Source organism: Rhinopithecus bieti, unplaced genomic scaffold, assembly GCF_001698545.2.
Source record: "Rhinopithecus bieti isolate Rb0 unplaced genomic scaffold, ASM169854v2 scaffold_26131, whole genome shotgun sequence".
Classification (NCBI taxonomy): Eukaryota; Metazoa; Chordata; class Mammalia; order Primates; family Cercopithecidae; genus Rhinopithecus; species Rhinopithecus bieti.
In genome coordinates, this window is record NW_016812390.1 from 468,455 (window position 1) to 492,219 (window position 23,765).

The 23,765-nt window shown below is 39.2% G+C and overlaps 1 protein-coding gene across 3 annotated transcripts in view; it reads left to right on the forward strand.

Moving 5' to 3' along the window:
• TNPO3 (transportin 3) overlaps window positions 1-23,765 on the forward strand; it is a 107,515-nt gene that overhangs the window by 38,424 nt on the left and 45,326 nt on the right. For all 3 annotated transcript variants that reach the window (XM_017896241.1, XM_017896242.1, XM_017896239.1), the window contains 6 exons: window positions 4,632-4,832; window positions 5,735-5,808; window positions 7,634-7,790; window positions 18,677-18,820; window positions 22,432-22,607; window positions 23,102-23,240. In XM_017896241.1, the coding sequence (XP_017751730.1) occupies window positions 4,632-4,832; window positions 5,735-5,808; window positions 7,634-7,790; window positions 18,677-18,820; window positions 22,432-22,607; window positions 23,102-23,240 (891 nt within the window). The remainder of the gene's footprint in view (window positions 1-4,631; window positions 4,833-5,734; window positions 5,809-7,633; window positions 7,791-18,676; window positions 18,821-22,431; window positions 22,608-23,101; window positions 23,241-23,765) is intronic.

A 23,765-nucleotide genomic window follows, 5' to 3' on the forward strand; every position in this document is an offset into this window, starting at 1 on the left:
AAAAAAAAAAAAAAAAAAAAAAAGAAAATCAGTTTGACTTGACATAAAATCTTTGTCACATTTTCTTTCTTAGCATATCTTTACCATGTTCTTTCATTTTCTTCTGCCATGAAGTATTCAAGTCAAAATAGATGATAATCTAATTTTTTCCCTTATAAATCATTTACTCTTTTATATAGATGCCCAAATTATTTTATTCTTTTCTTTAAGTATATTAATTTTACCAGATTATGTCTCAGTATTGGTTGTTCTGGGTTGGTATTTTTAGGTATATGATATAGTCTTTCAATGTATAGTTCCATGTCTTTCTCCCTTACCACCCAACATTTCAGAAACCTTTTCTGTTTTTTTTTTTTTTTTTTTAAGAGATGGGGTCTTTCTCTGTCACCCAGGCTGGAGTACAGTGATGGGATTATATTCATGTATTTACCCTTCCTCTTTTGATAACTTTGATACCAAATTTTTTAAATTAAAAAAAATTTAGTGGCAGGATCATAGCGCACTGTAACCTCAAACTCCTGGGCTCAAATGATTCTTCCTCCTCAGCCTCCTTAGTAGCTAGGACTACAGGCACACACCACCACACCCAGCTAATTTTTAAAATTTTTGTAAAGGCAGAATCTTGCTATGTTGCTCAGGCTGGTCCCACCTCCACCTCCTAAAATGCTGGGATTATAGGCGTAAACTGCCTTGCCCAACTAGGAACGTTTTCTTGAATTACAGTTTTTGATAATTGTTGTGTTTCCTTGTTTTGATTTTCTTCTTCAGAGATCTCTGTTGTCTAGATGTTAGATCTTTGCCTTTGTTCAATGTTTGTCATTTCCTCTTGAATCTTTAAAAACAATTTTTTTATTTAAAAAAACACTCCTTTTCATGTGTTTCTCTTAAGACATTATCTGATGTGTTTAGTCACAGTGAAATTCCTCCTAGTCTTCATCTCTGAAGGGATTTTCTTCTTTAATTTCTGGTTTTTTCCTGAGATTTTTACCGCATTTCTGAAATTTTCCTTCCCAATTCTGTTCTTCCGTGTCTTGTATCATTTTCTTAATGTTGTTTAGCTCATTTTGAAATAATAGGCTAGGTTTTTAAACCTGTTTTTCTGGTCTTCTTTCCTCATAAGGTGTTACTCTGCTTATTTTCTCTTTCAGCCATGTATGACATTTGACCTCAGTTGGTTATTTTCTGTGAAATTAGTTTTTCTGAATTTCTAGAAGGAGGTTTGATTAAGGATAATACTTTCAACCTTTTCTTCCTTCATCTCTATTATACTTGTCCTATATTATTTTGGTTTTTTTTTCACAGCAGTTTTTCCTCAGTTGGGGTCTTTTCCTCACTGTTTGGTTTCAAGGTTTTATAAAGGCTAAACTGTTGGCATCCCTTTCACACTTATACTCACTGGCTATTGGATTGGGTAAAACCTCCTCCGTTTTCTTTTTTTTTGAGACGGAGTCTCACTCAGCCGCCCAGGCTGAGTGCAGTGGTGTGATCTCGGCTCACTGCAACCACCGTCTCCTGGGTTCAAGTGATTCTCCTGTCTCAGTCTCCAGAGTAACTGGGATTACAGGCACCCGCCACCATGCCCAGCTAATTTTTGTATTTTAGTAGAGACGGGGTTTCACCATGTTGGCCAGACTGGTCTTGAACTCCTGACCTCAGGTGATCTGTGTGCCTCAGCCTCCCAAAGTGCTGGGATTACAGGCATGAGCCACCGCGTCCAGCCCAACCTCCTCCATTTTCAACTGCCATCCTCAGATTGGCTCCTTGTACTTTCTAGTGAATCTCTATTGGTTCTTGGTGTTTCTCTGTTCTTAGGTCCATTAGACACCATGTTGTTTGCCTCTGTGTCCACATTTACTGAGACTAAAACTACACAGATCTTACAGATGTCACCGGCTTGTCTCTTTCCACTTATATTTTGGGGTTCTTGTAGATACCCTTGGAGATAACTAGACAACACCTAATTTTGTTGCTGTCTAATGCTCTGTTTTTATGAGGGATTTGTGGAGATTGTATAAAGCTTCGTAGAATCTTTTTGCTATTTAAAAATATATTGGCTAGGCATGGTAGCTCATGCCTGGAATCCCAGCACTTTGGGAGGCCAAGGCAGGAGGATCGCTTGAGTTTAGGAGTTCAAGACCAGCCTGGGCAACATGGTGAAACCCCATCTGTACAAAAAATACAAAAATTAGCTGGGTGTGGTAGCGGACACCTGTAGTTCCAACTACTAGGGGGCTGAGGCAAGAGGATCTCTTGAGCCCAGGAGGTCGAGGCTGCAGTGAGCTGAGATCGTGCCACTGCACTCCAGCCTGGGTGACAGAGTGAGACCCTGTCTCAAAAAATAAAAAGATATTAATGTGAGCAAAGTAAAGATATTCTGATGGTATATTAAATCATAGGCATGCTTGGATTACTGGTTAATCAATGGCTAAAAACTTTGGAAGATTTTTTACTTGAGAAAGGAAAATTGGTGCTATTAGTACTACATTAATTCATTAAACATTTGTTGAATACATTTGAGACACGATGCTTGGACTAAAAAGTACAAAAATTAGCAAAATATACTCTATCTGTAAAGAAGTTAACACCTCATGCTTACTTTGTACCCCTTATTTCATCGAAAGCTAATGTTGGGGTTTTTTGGTGGGGGGTGGGAGGAGCGGTTTTTTTAAAAACAGGGTGCCTGTTGCCTGGGCTCAAGCAATGCTCTCGCCTCAGCATCCCAAGTAGCTGGGACCACAGGTGCATGCCACCATGCGCAGCTAATTTTTTATTTTTTATTTTTTAGTTCTTTTAGACAGAGTCTCACTCTGTCACCCAGGCTGGAGTACAGTGGTGCAATCTCGGCTCACTGCAACCTCGGCCTCCTGAGTTCAAGCTATTTTCCTGCCTCAGCCTCCTGAGTAGCTAGGATTATAGGAGAGTGCCACCACACCCGACTAATGTTTTTGTATTTTTAGTACAGACAGGGTTTCACCATGTTGGCCAGGCTGGTCTTGAACTCCCGACCTCAGGTGATCTGCTTGCCTCTGCCTCCCAAAGTGGTGAGATTACAGGCGTGAGCCACTGTGCCGGGCCCCAGCTCATTTTTTAAATTTTTTGTAGAGGCACGGGAGTCTTGTCATGTTGCCCAGGCCAGTGTCAAAACTTCTGGGCTCAAACAATCTTTCCCCTTTGGTCTCCCAAAGTGCTGAGATTATAGGCATGAGCCACACGCCCAGCCTAAAGCTAAGTTTTATGTCAGTAAATCTGTAATTAGGAAATTCAGGGTCTTTATTTTCCATTTACTTTAGGAACTTGTATAAGCCGTTTATTCTACCTGTTTCTATATCTTAACTTGCTTCATATCTATCTTTGGAAAGATCTTGAAGGATACACAAGGGATTATGTGTTACTTGTGAAGAACTCTGTCTTCATAAGAAATTGACCCCTTCTCTTTACAATATACACTGTTCCTGAATTGAGATTGAAATTTTTTTCAGTCCATTATTGCCAGTCCATATTAGTCTTCTTCCAGAGGCTGTTTAGCATAGAATTGGATTAGAATTAATCTAATTAATTAGTTGCCTACAATCTACTGCACGATTTTGTTTACAAAGTTGTCTTCAAAATATGGCTCCCCTTTACAGTTGTGACTAGCTACTAGAGACCAGATTTTATACTTTGGTTCGTTTTATTATGTCTGTAGATAAGTTTATTTTTCCATTGAAAATGATTTCAGTAGCCTATGTAGCACTTTGCCAAGTAGTAATTCATCAGAAAATAATTGAAGGGACCAGGCACGGTGGCTCATGCCTGTAATCCCAGCACTTTGGGAAGCCGAGGCAGGAGGATTACCTGGGGTCAGGAGTTCAAGATCAGCCTGGCCAACATAGTGAAACCTCACCTCTACTAAAAATACAAATATTAGCAGGGTGTGGTGGTGCACATCTGTAATCCCAGCTAGTCGGAAAGCTGAGGCAGGAGAATCACTTGAACCTAGGCGGCAGGGGTTGCAGTGAGCCTAGATTGTGCCACTGCACTCCAGCCTGGGTGACAGAGCGGGACTCTGTCTCCAAAAAAAGAAAGAAAATAATTGAAGGATGTGAAATATTTACTTGAGCCAAGATAGTTTTTCTTCTGTTTTATCAGGAACTAATAATTGAAATGTAGGGCTACTGAGACCAATATAAAATATATTCTTATATTTATAGATATATTAAAACAGCTTCTGGATTCAATTCTTAGAGTGAACAAAGCTTTATTTTAAGCAAGAAAAGAGAAGAAACATCCAACCATAGATTAGGACTGGAAATTATACAGTGACATTTTAGTTTAGTGGAGACTTTTGGGACATTTTTCTTCATATTCTTGACACCCACACAGTCATTCAAATCAACAAGATTGTATCTATTAATTTAACTGATAGTTCTCATGCCTTCCTAGAATTAGTCAGATTTTAGGTAATTACTTTGTTGAACAGAGCATACAACAATGTATTTTGAACTGTTGGCTGAATTACTGGGTAATTTAGCTTGTCAGATTTTTCTTTCTTTATACGTTGGTCTAAATATGTTTATATAAGTATTGAGATTGTGGCATTAAAATTAGAAAAGTAGTCTTCTTTAAGACATCTTTATCTAATACGCTTTCAGGTTCATGCATGGGAGATCTCAGACCAGTTGTTACAGATCCGACAGGATGTGGAATCATGCTATTTTGCTGCACAGACCATGAAAATGAAGATTCAGACCTCATTTTATGAGCTCCCCACAGACTCTCATGCCTCTTTACGGGACTCATTGCTAACCCATATCCAGAACTTGAAAGACTTGTCACCTGTCATTGTAACGCAGGTAAATCCTGTGCTTCTCATTAGAGAAATTTGTATGGCCATTTGGATTTATCAGGATTATTTTAATTGGTATTGCTAGGCCATGTGAGGTAATGTTAACTTCATTACAGATGTACTGCTGTATTCTTGTAAGTGGATAGAAAATGAAATTTTTAATCTTTTGTATTAATCTTAGAGTTCATTTGGTTTTGAACTAACTTAATACCAGAAGTGGTTAAGGTGAGTATATGTTTTCACAGGCATGCTAGGTCAGAGGTTTAGGTAGTTGCCTTTTAAGAAATCTTTTCTGGGCTGATTGGCTTTAGTAAAGGTCTCATGAATGAAAGGTTGAACTAGAGCATCTGTCCTTTTCCCCTCTTGGACAGGGAAATACATTAGATAGGAAAACCGGAAGCTTCTGTGAGTACATACTCACATGTGTCCTCTGCCTGGCATAGAAGTGCCCTTGAAGAGGAGGCTTTTGCTTAAGTCTTCAAGATGAGAAATGGAAAGAGAAGGGAAATGGCAATCCATTATTTGAGAACTGAGTCAAAGGTCTGACTTTGTTAGTAGCTTTGACCTTTGGCATAGTATAATTTATATGTCTGTGAAGTTCTGTGGTATTGCCAAATAAAAGTAAATATTGATATATTTTGAGGAATGTCCATACTCTGTTGTTTAACTTCTTTTCTGTTTTTTTTTCTTTAATTTTTAAAAGTTAACTCTTAAATTTCAGCAATTTATAGCTAACCCAGAAGAGTTTACATCAGATACATATAACTGAAGGTTGGGAGAAATGGGGGAGGGGAGGTTAGTCTTAGTTGTTATATTGTTTGGAAGAAATGTAATTTCTTTGCTTCCCAATTAATATTTATTGTAACCCTATTTCTGTTCATCTGTCTTCATTTATTCTCTCTTATTCAGCTGGCTTTAGCAATAGCAGATCTTGCCCTACAGATGCCTTCCTGGAAGGGATGTGTGCAAACACTGGTGGAAAAGTAAGTAATTTGTATTGACTGTATATTAGCATTTGGAATTGCCATTAACCTACACAGAGAAATTTGTTGGCAATAGCTAGATATTTGACTATTTCCCTGAACTCTTAACATAGAATTATATTATTAACCTTTGTTAGATTAAGTGAAACTTATCTAAAATTTTAAATACTACTGAAATATATTGTGTGGGATGTAAAAGACTAGTAATTTATGTAACACACACTTCTTGAATTAATTGCAGCAAAGTCTTTTATTGCCTTGTGGATCACTCTCACTAACTGGCATGACAGTCATTTTGTAAAAATATAGAATTTAAGAGTATATTAAATGAGAAGTTGTTATGAATATATGTTTTTACTAATTGGGGTTTGTTTCACGTTTATCAGAGGGACAGTATTCTTTTTAGACACACAGAACTTGCTACTTTGGAACAAGTATTCCTTCTGGGTCCTGGCAAGATAATCTTGATATTTGCTTGCATTTGGTTGGGAAGTTATTTTTGAACAGAGTAGATGTACTTTTTACTTACAATGTAGTGTGTCATTACAGCCTTTTATGGATAACTTTTTATTTATTTTATTTTATTTTGAGCTGGAGTTTCACTCTTGTTGCCCAGGCTGGAGTTCAGTGGTGCAATCTCGGCTCACTGCAACCTCTGCCTCCCAGGTTCAAGTGATTCTCCTGTCTCAGCCTCCCAAGTAGCTGAGATTACAGGCATGTGCCACCATGCCCAGCTAATTTTTATATTTTCAGTAGAGGCGGGGTTTGGCCAGGCTGGTCTCGAACTCCTGACCTCAAGTGATCTGCCCACGTCAGCCTCCCAAAGTGCTGGGATTACAGGTGTGAGCCACCTCACCCAGCCTGTATAACTTTTCTAAAAATTATTTTTATTTTTTTTGAGACACAGTCTTGCTGTGTCACCCAGGCTGGAGTGCAGTGGCCCAGTCGTGGCTCACTACAACCTCAGCCTCAATCTACCGGGCTCAAGTGATCCTCCCACCTCAGCCTCCTGAGCAGATAGGTTATTTTTTAAAGAAAATTTTTATTGGGGAAATTGACACATGCTCCTTGAAAAAATTCTAAGAGTATGGAAGCGAACCCCATCCTCTCTCCCTATCCTTATATATTGTTTTTGAAACAGGGTCTCGCTCTGTCACCCAGGCTGAAGTGCAGTGGTGTGATCATGGTTCACTGGAACCTGCAACTCTTGGGCTCATGAGATCCTTCTGCCTCAGTCTCCTAAGTAGCTGGGATTACAGATCCACATCACCATGCCTGGCTAATTAAAAAATTTTTAATGTAGAGACAGTCTCCCTGTGATGCCCAGGCTGGTCTCGAATTTGTGGGCTCAGGTGATCCTCCTGCCTTGGCCTCCCAAAGTGCTGGGATCATAAGCATGAGCCAGCACACCTGGCCCTTAACCCTGTATTACAAGCAACCACTATTAACAATTGGCTATGTAGAGTTTCCTTTATGCATTTTAAAATAAATAAGTGCATATATATTTTAATGTACAAATACCTGTGTATTTGTTCACCCATATTCAATATGTTTCATACATGTTTTTCACTTACTACATTGTGGACATTTTTTCATGTTAGGACATATAGATATCACGTTCATTATAATGGCTATGTTTCATTGAAAAACTGTGTCCTTCTTTTAATCTTAACTGATTGTGGAGGACATTTATGTTTATATCTTTTTTCTCTCCTTAATAGTGGTGGGAATGCTGCTTTTGTTGAGTTACTCTGATGGCTGTTATCTTACGTGATTGTGTATTTTCTGGCTATAAATAACGTATCTCCCCTTTTTTCTTTTGCAGATACAGCAGTGATGTTACTTCTTTGCCTTTTTTGCTGGAGATCCTTACAGTGTTACCTGAAGAAGTACATAGTCGTTCCTTACGAATTGGAGCTAATCGGCGCACAGAAATTATAGAAGATCTGGCCTTCTACTCTAGTACAGTAGTATCTCTATTGGTGAGTAAGTTTGAAATACTAAGTTGCTGCATAAAGGCAGAAAACCATGATGGTTATTTTGTAATCCAATTGCATTATTGTGAAATAGCTTTCTTTGCAAAATTTAATGATGATGCTTTGGCATTTATGTAACACCTTACCATTACAACATACTTTCAGAAACTATGCTTTTTAAGTTTCTGTATAATCCTCTAAAGGTGACGTTATCTCTTTTATGAATGAAAAATGGACTTTAGAGTTACACAACTGTTAATTCAGAATTTGAACTAAGGCCATCTCTTTATATATCTTGTGCTCTTCTACTGCTTAATGCTCCAAACTGTTGACTGTTAATAAAGGATCATGCAAAGGGAAGTGTGTATAAACCTACTTTACTAAGAAAGGATCCTTCCTGTTTTTTTTCTAATTGATACATGAGAGTGGTACATATTTGTGGGGTTACATGTGTTACTTTTATTTTTTGAAACAGGGTCTCTGTCTCCCAGGCTGTAGTACAGTGGCATGATCTCAGCTCACTGCACCCTCCCCTCCTGGGCTCAAGTGAACCTCTCACCTCAGCCTCTTGAGTAACTGGGACTACAGGTGTGCGCCACCATGCCCAGCTAAGTTTGTGTTTTTTTTTTTTTTTTTGTAGAGATGGTGTCACTTCATGTTGCCTAGGCTGGCCTCGAACTCCTGACCTCAAGTGATCCACCTGCCTTGGCCTCCCAAAGCTCTGGGATTACAGGCGTGAGCCACTGTGCCCAGCCAGTGTATTATTTTTATCCAAGTGTATAATATGTGATGATCAGATCAAATCAGGTGATGATCAAATTGAGATATTCATCACCTCAAACCTTTATCATTTCTTTGTGTAGGGAACATTCTAAATCTCTTTCAGCTATTTTGAAGTACTCAATAAATTATTAACTATAGTCACTTTTTTGTGCTGTGTAACACTGTAACTTATCCTTTCTATTCAGCTGTATTTATGTACCCATTAATCAACCCTTCTTCATCCTCCCTTCCCCATTACCCTTCCTAGCCTCTGATCACCATCATTCTACTCTTTACCTTTATGAGATCCTTTTTTTTTTCACTCCAACATAGCAGTGAAAGCATGCGATGTTTGTCTTTCTGTGCCTGGCTTATTTCACTTAACATAATGTCTAACAGTTCCATCCATGTTGCTACAAATGACAGGTTTTTATTCTTTTTGTGGCTAATGAATATTTCACTGTGCACCTATACCATTGTTTCTTTATCCATTCAGCCATTGGTAGGTACTTAAGTTGATTCCATATCTTGGCTCTTGTGAATAGTGTTGCAGTAAACATGGGATTGTAGACATCTTCTTGATATACTGGTTTCTTTTCTGGGTATTTATCCAGCAGTGGGATTGCTAGATCATACGGTAGTACTATTTTCAGTCTTTTAAGGAACTTCGATACTGTTTTTCATGACTGTACTACTTTACATTCCAGAGCGTTCCCTTTTCTCTGCATCCTTGCCAGCATTTGCTATTGATCTTTTGCCCATTTTTTTAGCTTTTTTTTTTTTTTTTTTTTTTTTTTTTGCTATTGAGTTGTTTGGGTTCCTTATATATTGTCGTTATTAATCTCTTGTTGGATGGGTAGTTTGCAAATATTTCCTCCCATTCTGTAGGTTGTCTCTTCACTTGGTTGATTGTTTCTTTTGCTGTGCAGAAGCGTTGTAGCTTGATGTAATCCCTTGACTGTTTTTGCTTTGGTTGCCTTTGATTTTTAGGTCTGTCTTAAGAGATCTTTGCCCAGATCAATGTCCTGCAGCATTTCCCTAATGTTTTCTTGTAGTAGTTTTACAGTTCACATCTTGCATTTAAGTCTTTAATCCATTTTGATTTGATTTTTGTATATTGTGAGAGAGAAAAGAAAGGATCCTCTCTTAAAGATGAACTGAAATTTTGAGAGGGAGGTGATAGAAGATTTTACTTGACCTTTTGAGGAGTATCCCATTATGGATAAGCTAATACACATTTTTAAAAGAATTAGATGTGATTAAGCTCCTTTCAGTTAGTCGACATTTTTAATACTCTAGAGCAGGAGTGGGTAAATCTATAGTTTATGGGTTGGCTGCCTCTTTTTGTAAATAAAGCTTTGTTGGAACACAGTTATGCCCATTTGGTTATATTTTGTCTGTCTATTATTTTGGACTATATCAGGATAATTGGGTATTTTTCACAGGGACCATATGGCCTGCAAAGTGTAAAATATTTATCTGGTTCTTTTTTTTTTTTTTTTTTTTTGAGACGGAGTCTCGCTCTCGCTCTGTCGCCAGGCTGGAGCGCAGTGACTGGATCTCAGCTCACTGCAAGCTCTGCCTCCCGGGTTTACGCCATTCTCCTGCCTCAGCCTCCCGAGTAGCTGGGACTACAGGCACCCGCCACCTTGCCTGGCTAGTTTTGTGTATTTTTTAGTAGAGACAGGGTTTCACCATGTTAGCCAGGATGGTCTCGATCTCCTGACCTCGTGATCTGCCCGTCTCGGCCTCCCAAAGTGCTGGGATTACAGGCTTGAACCACTGCCCCCAGCCTTATCTGGTTCTTTATAGAAAATGTTTACTGGTTCCTAAAGTACATGGTAATAAATTGATTAGCCCATATCTCATTTATAGGTCTTTATAGTCCAGCTTAATTTTCTCAATAATGTGGTTATACAGCTTGAATATCCCTTATCAAACACTTCTGGCTTGGGACCAGAAGTGTTTAGGGAAGGGCAAAAAAAGTAGTATTTGGGATTTCTGAGTTTTTTAAATTTTGTAATATTTTCATTATATTTACTGGTTCAGCATTCCTAATCTGAAATGCTCCAGTGAGCATTTTGTTTGAACGTTATGTTGGCACTGAAAAACTTTTGGATTTTGGAGCATTTTGGAGTTTGGATTAGGGATACTTCACCTATAGTAAATTATTTTTCAGAGATGTGTTTCAGTACAGCAAGATCATAGATCTTTTTGTTTGAAAAAAATTAAAATTCTGTTAAAAATTGTGTTCAGTTTTGTATTAGAAATTCATTGGAGGGCTGGGTGCGGTGGCTGACCCCTGTAATCCCAGCACTTTGGGAGGCTGAGGCGGGCGGATTACTTGAGGTCAGGAGTTTGAGACCAGCCTGGCCAACATGGTAAAACCCCATCTCTACTAAAAATACAAAAATTAGCCAGGTGTGGTGGCACACTCCTGTAGTCTCAGCTAGTCAGGAGGCTGAGGCAGGAGAATCACTTGAACCTGGGAAGCGGAGGTTGCAGTGAGCCAAGATTGCGCCACTGCGCTTCAGTCTGGGCGACAGAGGGAGACTCCATCTCAAAATAAATAAATAAATAAATAAAATGATCCTTTTAAGTTAAATATATGTTTCTTACTTAGCCATTTATTTTAAAGAAATCGTTTTATGGAAAATTAGAAAATATGGACAGCAAATTACATTCAAACCATCTGGAGATCATACAGTTAACCCTTTCTTCTATGAACATACTTCTTTATGGACATGTATACAGATATTTTAAGCCCAAATGCAATTATACTTTACTTATTCTTCTGCATGTTGCTTTTTCAGTCATCTGCTTATCTTTTCATGTTAGTAAGTTTTCATATCATCTGATAAACCCAGACCATATTCACATTTCACCAGTTGGTCCTAAGATATTCTTTACAGGCCGGGCCTGGTGGCTTATGCCTGTAATCCCAGCACTTTGGGAGGCCAAGGCTGGCAGATCACAAGGTCAGAAGCTCGAGACCATCCTGTCAACATGGTGAAACCCTGTCTCTACTAAAAATACAAAAATTAGCTGGGTGTGGTGGCATGCACTGTAGTCCCAGCTACTTGGGAGGCTGAGGCAGGAGAATTGCTTGAACCCAGGAGGCAGAGGTTGCAGTGAGCCGAGATTGCACCACCGCACTCCAGCCTGGGTGACAGAGTGAGACTCCGTCTCAACAAAAAGAGAGAAAGAAAAAAAAGTTACTCTTTACAAAGAATATCCAATCTATAACTATGCCTTGTATCAGGTTCTTAGTCACAGTCCCACATCCTGTTCCTTCTTTAAAATGACATGACTTGTTGAAGAGATTGTACCAGTCGTTTTATAGAATTGTCTTACCTTTATGATTTTCTGATTGTCTCTCCTTTGTTTCATTTAGCTTGTTTTTCTTTTCTCTGTATTTCCTCTAATTGGAAGTTGTATCTAAGCAGCCCTTCTCAGTAGGGGTTCCTCAAGAGAATTAAACCTAAAGCTTTCATTATATGTAATGAATTCTTTCCTCTACATTAATAATGGTTCTAGCTATATACCACCCTTAGGATAATTAAGAAAATAGGCACTCAGATAATTTTCTGAAGGACTTAATTCTTATACAGTAAACTTTTTTGTAGCTATAGAGCCTCACTATGTTGCCCAGGCTGGTCTCAAACCTGGTCTCAAATGATCCTCCCTCCTTGGCCTCCCCTAATGATGAGATTACAAACGTGAACCACCACACTTAACCTATAGGATTTAATTCTTTCCTAGGATCCTGATTGAGAAAAACTGAGAGGCTTGGATGATTAGTTTTTAAAAGTTAAACATTTTGGGATAGAATATATCATAGGTACTTGATGCTTCTGTTAGTGATGCTAGGGTTGACCACTGGATTAGGATGAAAGTCTGATCCTTCCATTTTTAAAAGTCACCTTCCTCCTTTGTAATATAATGTAGTTTGTGTGATGGAAGCTTGTTATTTTATGAATGTTCAATTCCCTGTCAGACTTTAGCCTAATTATTTTACATTCCAGTAGATAATCCTTACTTTAATCAATAATTTCATTATGGGCCAGGCAATGTGGTTTATGCCTATAATTGCAGCATGTTGGAAGGCTGAGGTGGGAGGGTTGCTTGAGGCCAGGTGTTCAAGACCAGCCTGGGCAACATAGCAAGACCCTGTCTCAAAAAAAAAAAAAATTAACCAAGCATGGTGGCATACACCTGTAGTCCCAGCTACTCAAGAGTCTGAGGCAAGAAGGATCACTTGACCCCAGGAGTTCAAGGTGGCAGTGAGCCATGGTTGTGCCAGTGTACTCCAGTCTGGACAACAGAACAAGACTCTGTCTCTAAAAATAATAATACTTTCATTTTGCAATGCCTTGCAAAATGATATTTGACTATTTCTTTCATTCCTTGTACATATAAGTTGGCATTCTTATGGACTCCTACTAGAAGGGTAGGATAAATCTTAATTGTTTTCAAAATGAGGGTTTATTTTAAAGCTGCCTTGAATGTTATTTTTTTTTTTTTTTTTTTTTTTTTTGTTTTGTCTTTTTGAAGTATGATGGACTCATGTTCATTAGGTCCAACCAGATGTTTCCTTTCCAAATTTCAGAATCCCATTTTTTACCAGTCAGTTTCCTAACTTTCACATGAGAAGTGTGGAGAGACTGTAAATTCAACTGTTGTTTGTAATTCAGCAAGTCACACAGTTTTGTATGTGAGTTTCAGCAGTGCTGACTTTGTAGCCACAAAAAATAAGAGCTGCTTGTAGACTTGGCATGAAAGCTCTGGTGCTCACTCTATGGCTTGAGTTGAGAATTAATGGACTCGAATTTGTCATTTTCTTTTTGTAAGCACTTGTGAACTTAAAATAATCCAGTCCACATGTATTTTGTGTCATGGTTACTGCCACAGCAGTCAACTACAGCAGCCACTTGGGCATTCAAGGCACGTGCTTGACTTAGCACATCATGACAGTCAGTCACAGGTGATATTTTCCTAACTGTGCAGTCTGAAAAATATATTTCCTGTGGTGCTTAAAAATGTCTCTAATTGCCGGGCGCGGTGGCTCAAGCCTGTAATCCCAGCACTTTGGGAGGCCGAGACGGGCGGATCACGAGGTCAGGAGATCGAGACCATCCTGGCTAACATGGTGAAACCCCGTCTCTACTAAAATACAAAAAACTAGCCGGGCGAGGTGGTGGGCGCCTGTAGTCCCAGCTACTCGGGAGGCTGAGGCAGGAGAATGGCGTGAACCCGGGAGGCGGAGCTTGCAGTGAGCTGAGAACCGGCCACTGCACTCCAGCCTGGGCGACAGAGCGAGACTCCGTCTCAAAAAAAAAAAAAAAAAAAAAAAAAAAAAAAAAAAAAATGTCTCTAATTTTGTCATGTAGCTTGTCATGTTATAGAACCCAGAGGATGAAATTAGTCCAAAATGGCCAAGAAAAAAATGGGCATGTGGCTGTAATGCCAGGGTCCAAACTCGTCTTAAGACCTTTTCTCGGCCAGGCGCGGTGGCTCAAGCCTGTAATCCCAGCACTTTGGGAGGCCGAGACGGGCGGATCACGAGGTCAGGAGATCGAGACCATCCTGGCTAACACGGTGAAACCCCGTCTCTACTAAAAAAAAATACAAAAAACTAGCCGGGCGAGGTGGCGGGCGCCTGTAGTCCCAGCTACTCGGGAGGCTGAGGCGGGAGAATGGCGTGAACCTGGGAGGCGGAGCTTGCAGTGAGCTGAGATCCCGCCACTGCACTCCAGGCTGGGCGACAGAGCGAGACTCCTTCTCAAAAAAAAAAAAGAAATAAAAAAAAGGACCTTTTCTCGTTTCGTTTCCTGCACGCTCTCCTTTAATGGTTACATTCTATCCTATTTCTTGTTAGTATTATACTTTTGTGGTCTCTCCTAATGGACCCATTCCTAAACATGGTGTTGAACTTTTTGAAGTTTTAAATGTGTTTCTGCATGCTGTCATAGCTGAACTGAACCTGTGCTTCTAATATTTTTGTCTCTCCACATTCTATTTTGTTAATCTAAGATCTCAATTCTTATTTATCCCTGCTATCTTTTTACTGGTGAGCTCTTCTGGACTCTGGCATTTATCTTGAAGCTTTTGAAGACTTACTTTAAGAGACAGATTTTTAACATAGCATAGCTCTCAAAGAGAAACAGAAGATAACTCTTAGTTCTGATGCTTTAGAATGTATGTTTGATTTAATTTGCAGAATTTCATCTTTTCAAAGAGATTAGTTTTAGAAACAGGTTTTTTCAGAATTTGGTCCTTCAGTTTGAGTCTGTAGTTAGAATGTACAAGCAAATCCTTCCACTTGTATACATCATGTCTTATTAAAATTGAAATGACATTCAAGAAGTATAAAGGCCAAGTGATTATGTAATTATATATGCTTGTTGGAAAAAGGTGGAGTTGGAAAAAGGTTTTTATCAACAGCATCAAAGATTCAATTGAGAGTTTGAGACAGGTTGAGAGGGAGAGAGAATGAGTATCAGCTCTTAAAGAGAAATCTCTCAGTGGCTCCAGTTCATGTTAAGGGAACTTACTCTACTTTCAGCCTTGAAATTAAGTGCTCCTGTGCCTTTATTAGTTTATATATCACATATTTAAATATATTGCATGTATTAGTGTTATACTCTTTTCTAAAAATTCTGGCCACTTTAGTGATTCTAGGCAACTGCCTGGCATCCGTGAATATTTTCTCTCTGAGTTTCAGGGGAACAAAGAAAGTCTTGAGGTAAAAAATAACTAGAAGAACTTAATGGGGCCAGAACCATATTTGCAACATTTTCTCATCTCATCTAGTGTGTTTTCTGGTGACTTTTAAAGTGTTATTTTATTTTTTAATCTGTAGAGACAGGGTCTTACTTTGTTGCTCAGTTTAGTCTAGAACTCCTGGGCGCAAGCAATCCTCCCACCTCAGCCTCCCAAAGTGCTGGGATTACAGGCGTGAACCCCTACACGCAGCCTCTGATGACTTTTTACGAGTACTTTCCCCTCTAAAGCAAGAACTCAGTTCTTTCCTTTCCTGCCATTCTTCCTTCTTTTTTTTTTTTTTTTTTTTTTTCCCCAGACAGAGTCTGAAAGTCTAAGTGTTAGAATGACTGGTCAGCTTATTTGTCATGTACTTTTCTTCCTCCCACTGAAATATAATGGCCTGGAAGAGAGAGAAGAAATAGAAGGAATCAGGTATATTAATGTACTTGGACTTCCTTTCTTCTGTCTTCTGAGAAGGAAAGGTTGTTTGTTTTGTTTTGTTTTGTTTTGTTTTGTTTTGTTTTGAGACGGAGTCTCGNATGTACTTTTCTTCCTCCCACTGAAATATAATGGCCTGGAAGAGAGAGAAGAAATAGAAGGAATCAGGTATATTAATGTACTTGGACTTCCTTTCTTCTGTCTTCTGAGAAGGAAAGGTTGTTTGTTTTGTTTTGTTTTGTTTTGTTTTGTTTTGTTTTTGAGACGGAGTCTCGCTCTGTTGCCCAGGCTGGAGTGCAGTGACGCGATCTCTGCTCACTGCAAGCTTGGCCTCCCGGGTTCACGCCATTCTCCTGCCTCAGCCTCCCGAGTAGCTGGGACTACAGGCGCCCGCCACCACACCCGGCTAATTTTTTTGTCTTTTTTAGTAGAGACGGGGTTTCACCATGTTAGCCAGGATGGTCTCGACCTCCTGACCTCGTGATCCGCCCGCCTTGGCCTCCCAAAGTGCTGGGATTACAGGCGTGAGCCACCGTGCTCAGCCGTTTTGTTTTGTTTTTAAAGGTAGCTTCCGGACCTGAATATCTTTTATTTTATTTTTATTTTTTGAGACAGAGTCTCACTCTGTCACCCAGGCTGGAGTGCAGTGGCGCAATCTCCGCTCACTGCAAGCTCTGCCGTCTCCCGGGTTAACGCCATTCTCCTGCCTCAGCCTCCCTAGAAGCTGGGACTACAGGCGCCCGCCACCACGCCCGGCAAATTTTTTTCGTATTTTCAGTAGAGACGGGGTTTCACCGTGTTCACCAGGATGGTCTCGATCTCCTGACCTCGTGATCCGCCCGCCTTGGCCTCCCAAAGTGCTGAGATTACAGGCATGAGCCACCGCCCCCGGCCCAGATCTGAATATCTTTTTTTTTTTTTTTTTTGAACGGGGTTTTGCTCTGTCCCCAAACTGGAGTGCAGTGGCCGGATCTCAGCTCACTGCAAGCTCCGCCTTTCGGATTCACGCCATTCTCCTGCCTCAGCCTCCCGAGTAGCTCGGGCTATAGGCGCTTGCCACCTCATCCAGCTAGTTTTTTGTATTTTTTTTAGTAGAGACAGGGTTTCACCGTGTTAGCCAGGATGGTCTCGATCTCCGGACCTCGTGATCCGCCTGCCTTGGCCTCCCAAAGTGCCGGGATTACAGGCATGAGCCACCGCGCCCGGCCCAGACCTGAATATCTTAAATAGCCCTCTGTGGGAATGAGCTGGCATACAGTCACTCATTAACCCCTCACTTCTCTTCATCTTAGCAACCTAGCATTCTTTGGAGCACAATAATAAAGACAGTCATGTTCAATGTAGATTTATGTAGTAGATGAAGCTTTGAACTTGGAGAATTTTCCTGTGCGTTTTATATCTGCATTGTAACCACAAATATCAATATTTAGATCTGATTTAATAATACATTATGGGATTTCACCCCCACTCTCATGCCTCCTGAACTCCATGAAAATTACATTTCTAACTCATTGCTGCAAGAGCTATTTTAAAACATTCTTTGTCTAGAAAAAGATGCATTACATTTTAGTTTGGAAAAAATATATATCACAAAAACAGTCTACAAGGAGAAACAATGAGTTTTAGTCTAATTCTGTTTTATCTTTTTTATAGTATTTATAGTAGTATCACTTTCTGTGGGATGACATGTTTATTATTCTATTGCCAAAGCTGAAACATTAGCTTTTCTTGTGGAAATATACAGTAGTATGCCTAGCTTACTCTAGTTATCTATTCTGTGACAACCAGGTATATAAATAAGTAAACTACTTATAAAATAATTTTTTGGATAATACAAACTTAATGCAGAAGTGGGAACTAAGAAATTAGTAAGTTATTTCTGAAACAACTTGGGTAAGTCTGTAACCTCTCTGTACCTTAGTTTTCCCATTGAGAAAGTAGAGACCATAATAGTAGCTACCTATAAAGTTGTATTTGGGGATTGTGTTAGTGCAGTCTCATGCTGCTATAAAGAAATACCTGAGACTGGGTGCAGTGGCTCATGCCTGTAATCCCAGCACCTTGGGAGGCCGAGGCGGATTGCCTGAGATCAGGAGTTTGAGACCAGTCTGGCCAACATGGTGAAACCCTGTCTCTACTAAAAATACAAAAAAGTTAGCTGGGTGTAGTGATGTGCATCTAATCCCAACTACTTGGGAGGCCGAGGTAGGGGAATTGCTTGAACCAGGGAGGTGGACGTTACAGTGAGCCGAGATCGTGGCACTGCACTCCAGCCTGGGCAACACAGCAAGACTCCATCTCAAAAAAAAAAAAAAGAAAGAAAAAATACCTGAAACAAGGTAATTTATAAAGAAAAGAGGTTTAATCAGCTCACGGTTCTGTGGGCTGTACAGGCTTCTGCTTCTAGGGAGGCCTTAGGAAACTTAACAATCATGGTGGAAGGTAAAGGGGAAGCAGACACATCTTCACATGGCCAGTAGGAGAGAGAGAGAGGAGGGGGAGGTGCTACACACTTTGAAACAACCAAATCTCGTGAGAACTATCAAAAGAACAGCAAGGGGGATGTTCATTCCCATGATTCGGTCACCTCCTACCAGGCCCCTTCTCCAACACTGGGGATTACAATTTGATACGAGATTTGGGTGGGGACACAGAACCAAACCATTTCGGTAATTAAGTAGATTAGTGGTATTTAGAACAGTGGTGCCTAGCTGGATGCAGTGGCACATGCCTGTAGTCCCGTCTGGGCGATGTAGCAAGACCCTCTCTCTTAAAAGGAAAAAAAAGACAGTGACACTTAAATAGCACTTTTAACTGTTGGCTGTTTTATTGCCATCCTTCTCATTATTATACTTGTAAGGTGATTGTAATAATGGTTTAAATATATAGATTAACATTATTCATTTTAAGTTTTTTTCCCTATTCAGATGACCTGTGTAGAAAAAGCAGGAACAGATGAGAAAATGCTTATGAAGGTTTTTCGCTGTTTGGGAAGTTGGTTTAACTTGGGAGTTTTGGACAGTAACTTCATGGCTAACAATAAATTACTAGCACTCCTTTTTGAGGTTTTGGTAAGTAATGACTATTTATCAAAGTATTTCTGCCAGTCACTTCGTAACTAACCTGCTGGGACATAACAGTTTTTTCAAATTTTTGCACAGTAACTGGAAGGCATGTATTAAGAACACAGCAGTATTCCTTGCTACCAGGTACCGAATTAGAAGTATCAGTTTTAATACTCAAAATAGGATATAGTTATGTTTAAGAAGAAAACAATCTTATATGCTGATACGTAATTTACATATTAAAATTCAAATAACCATTGGTATCTTTTCCTCGTTTTAAAATATAAAATTATGTATTTCAATAATGGTCATTGAATCCTAGACATTTCCATGATATATGTGCATCACAAGTTTAGGAAAAAACAGAACAGAAAGAATTAAAAATTATGTTTAGTGCACCCAGAGACAATTATAGATGAAGATACTATCTTTGTAGTTGAGATTAGTTAAACATCATTGTATGTGCAAAATGGATTTGGGTTTTTGAGATTAGTAGAGTAAGTACTAATGTATTTTTATATACTTGTGTGTTTCTTCTTTAAGCTTTGAAAGTAGCAGTGCCTAGTAATATAGTCTTGGTAGATAGGAGGTAGGGAGTCATTAGAATACGATTACATTTTAGAACAAGAAACATAACATTATCTCAAGCATAAATATTATTGAAGGGGTGTTTGGAGACGTGAAAAACTGTCTTTTTCTGCTGGAGGGTTTCCTTCAATGAAGATGTATTAGTATGGAAGCTGCATGTATTCTGAATGTATGCAGATGCACTGTTACTTAGAAGATAGTACCATGATGCTAGATTGATGCCACTGTCAATTAAAGAAAAGAAAGACATTCTTCAAGGAGACATTTCACTTGTCAGTGGTAGTGTATTTCTGCTGTCATTTTTGCATCAGAAGCTAAGTCTCAGGAAAATTAGGATGCCAGTCATTGTTTTGCTTGCCATTGTCTGTCTTCATGTATGTTGGTATCCTTCCTCAATAATGATAATATTTATTACCACCTCAACAAATAGTATGAAGAGTAATCACTGTAAATAAAGTCATGTCCCACTTTTGTTTAAAAAATTTACATGTGATTGATTACATATAAATGGAGGACAGTCTAGAATATACTTCAAACTTAACAGTGGTAATTTCTGGGAATTGGGATTGGAGTAAGGAAGCAGTTAAGTAGTATGCCAGGATTATATTATCTCCTCTACGGATCCAGTGTCAGGACCCCTCTGTCACTGGTAAGAGTGTTATCTAGGGTCAGGGTAAAATGTATTCTCATTTTTACGTTCATTCAGTGGTTTAAAATCATGCTACTTTTTTTCTTTTTGGGGGAGTGTCACAGGGAGTTAGGGTGTCTCTCTGTTGTGCAGACTGGAGTGGCTCCATTGGCATGATCGTAGCTCACTGTAGTCTCAAACTCCTGGCTTCAAGCAATCTTCCTGCCTCAGCCTCCCAAGTAGCTGGGATATAGGCATGTGCCACCATGCCTGGCTAGTTTTTAATTTTTTTTAGAGACAGGGTCTCTCTTTGTTGCCCAGGCTAGTCTCGAACTGGCCTCAAGCGATTCTTCCACCTCAGCCTCCCAAAAATACTGAGATTACAGATGTGAGCCACCACACCTGGCCCATGTCACATTTTAATTTGCTTTATGTTTGGACCACAACTTTCTTGTACAACTTTCCCTCAATAGCTTTTTTAAAAAAACTTAAAAATTAAAATACTTGATATATACAAAAGAATAAGTATGAACACTTACTATTTATTTATTTATTTTTGAGACAGAGTCTCGATCTGTCGCCCAGGCTGGAGTGCAGTGGCGCAATCTCAGCTCACGGCAACTTTTGCCCTCTGGGTTCAAATGATTCTCCTGCCTCAGCCTCCTGAGTAGCTGGGACTACAGGTGTGTGCCACCATGCCTGGCTGATTTTTTGTATTTTTAGTAGAGACAGAGTTTCACCGTGTTAGCCAGGATGGTCTCGATCTCCTGACGTTGTGATCTGCCCACCTCGGCCTCCCAAAGTGCTGGGATTATAGGTGTGTGCCACCGTGCCCAGCTCGAACACTTACCTTTTAATAACTTGGTAATATAATGAGAATCTTTGAACCCACTATTCAATCTAAGAATAACCTAATGAATAATTTGCATCTTTGTGCTCTCCCAAACCTGCTTGTATAGCTTTTTGTCCCACTGGAGATTTTAAATATCCTTTTAAAAAAATTATTCAAGGAAGACTAATATGCCCTTACTAAGTGCATTTAACCTCTCAACTGTACTCTCTTCACTAGAAACCCTGGAGGATTCCCTTCTTGGCCCTTTTGGTCTGTTCTGATTTGCATCAGTTCTTTAGATCTACTCCCCGCCATCTTGGGACTTGTCTTTACTGTGCTTTCTGGATTAGGTTAGCTGTTTCTTTCAAACCCCCTCAGATAACATCTTCAGGAAACATATAATGGAAAGTAAACTTGGAATTTTTGCATGACTGAGAACTATTTTTATTTTGCTTTCAATCTTGATTGATGGCTCAGCTTGTTATAAAGTTGTAGGTTGAATATTATTTTCCTTCAAAAGTTCAGAGGCCTTGTTCTCCTTTACTAGTGTGCATCATTGTTAATGAAATGTTGGAGAACTCTGATTTCTGCTCATTACTATTACCTCCTTCTCTCTTCCCCAGAAATTTTACAGACCTTTGTTTAACTTTGGTATTCTGAAATTTCACAGTGATGTGTTTAGGTATGTGTCTTTGATACTTGTTGAGCCCTTTCATTTTAGGCAGTGCTTGAATATCAGAAAAAGGATTGAAAAGATTTTCACACACTAGAATAGGGTAGGGAACACATGGCATTCCATTTGGACCTTTGTTTAACTTTGGTATTCTGAAATTTCACAATGATGTGTTTAGGTATGTGTCTTTGATACTTGTTGAGCCCTTTCATTTTAGGTAGCACTTGAATATCAGAAAAAGGATGGAAAAGATTTTCACACACTAGAATAGGGTAGGAAACACATGGCATTCCATTTAGAGGGGCTGGTGTGAACAAGAACATGGAGATTACAAATGATATGACCATGACTTAGGGACAGAAAGACTGATTTGCTTGACATATAAGGAAACAGAAATAGGATTGGGAAGATTGATGGATGTTTTCTCATGGAAGCCTATGACTTGACTGTTACAGTACATGTTCAGAAAGAGGCTGTAATTGAAAGAAAGAAAGAGGCTCTAATTGTTTTCCTATTACACTTATCCATCACTGTCCTCAAAGAATTGGTTCCAGGACCACCCACTACCCCGCCCCTCTGTGCACAGTTTCCAAAATATACAGATGCCCTAGTCCCTTATATAAAATGGTGCAGTATTTGCATATAACCTCCCCACCTCTTCCCATATACTCTAAATAACCTCTAAATTACTTATAATACCTAATACAATATAAATGCTATGTAAATAGTTGTTATAGGGTAATTTTTAAATTTGTGTTTTTCATTGTATTATTATTTGCTTATATTTTGAATATTTTCTATCGATGCTTGGTTGAACCCTAGGGTATGCAGGGCCAACTGTAGATCACTCCTTAGTGATCATACTTCTTGCTTCCCTATTCCTGCTACCTCCCCAGCAACAGGATAAGACCTCATCTAACCTACATGAAGCTGCTTCAGACTGTGTATGCTCAGCTCTCTATGCCATTGAGAATGTGGAGACTAACTTGCCATTAGCTATGCAACTTTTTCAGGGAGTGCTGACGTTGGAGACTGCCTATCATATGGCTGTGGCACGTGAAGATTTAGACAAGTGAGTAATTGTTTAAGTCTGGAGCCCTGGGTTTACCTACAGTCTGGTCATTCTTTTAAGTCACTTTTTATTATTCATCTGTCTTTTGTGATTCTCGGTGATTCTGTAAATGTACAGATAGTTGCTTCCTAAAGACACTCTACTATGCTCCTCTAAACCGAGAGTGGCAAATTGGATGCAGGGTTTGTAGAATTACCATAGAAATGGTAAGGCTTTAAAAATTAGAGACAAATTTTAAAATATCAAGTGTGATTTGATGGGAATTTTTATTCAAATGTTTTAATAATTGAGAATTTGAACTGACAAATCACATGTGTAGGAGTGTATGATCTAGGTAAAGGTGTCTGTCATGGGGATTGTGATACAACATAGTAAATAATCACTAGATGTCTCTTAGACTGAGGAACCTTTTATTTATTTGATTAACTGTGCCTGTATATACTTATAATATCCAGATTTCTGACTCGTTGTTCTCATTCGCCTATCTTCTACAGAGTTCTGAATTACTGCCGTATTTTCACTGAACTATGTGAAACTTTTCTTGAAAAAATTGTTTGTACTCCAGGCCAAGGTCTTGGGGACCTCCGAACTCTGGAGCTGCTTCTTATCTGTGCAGGACATCCTCAATATGAGGTAGTGTTTATGCTATTCTAAGGCCATTATTCTCCAAGTTGTGTGCTGCATATTATCTATATTTCATTACCTTATGCCCAGCTTTTTATTGTTGAGAAATTATAGTCTTGTTTTTAATTAATGTGATTTCCTCTGTTTTGGAATTTTAAAAAAATTATATTTGGGTTTTTGCGTTGTGTCCATCTCTGTTTTCTTACCTGGTTGGCTAGGCTGACTGTCGTAGACCCCTCAAGGAACTCGTTAGAAAGCAAGCCTTTCCAGTGAACCCCTTGTCTATCTTGACTTATTCTCTAGAGCTTTACAGCTAAAAAACACCAAATTCTAACTATACCTCCACAAGTCTTAACATCCCCAATTTTTCTCCAAATGATGAATGAGAATGACAAAGGGATTGAAAAGACTTAAGGGTCTCTGTCATTCAGAATCCTTGACACCCTACCTACCGAGGTTTGCTAGATTTTTTAAAATCTCATTTATTTGAGAAGTTTTATAGTATAAGAAATGAGAAAGGGTCGGCCTTGGTGG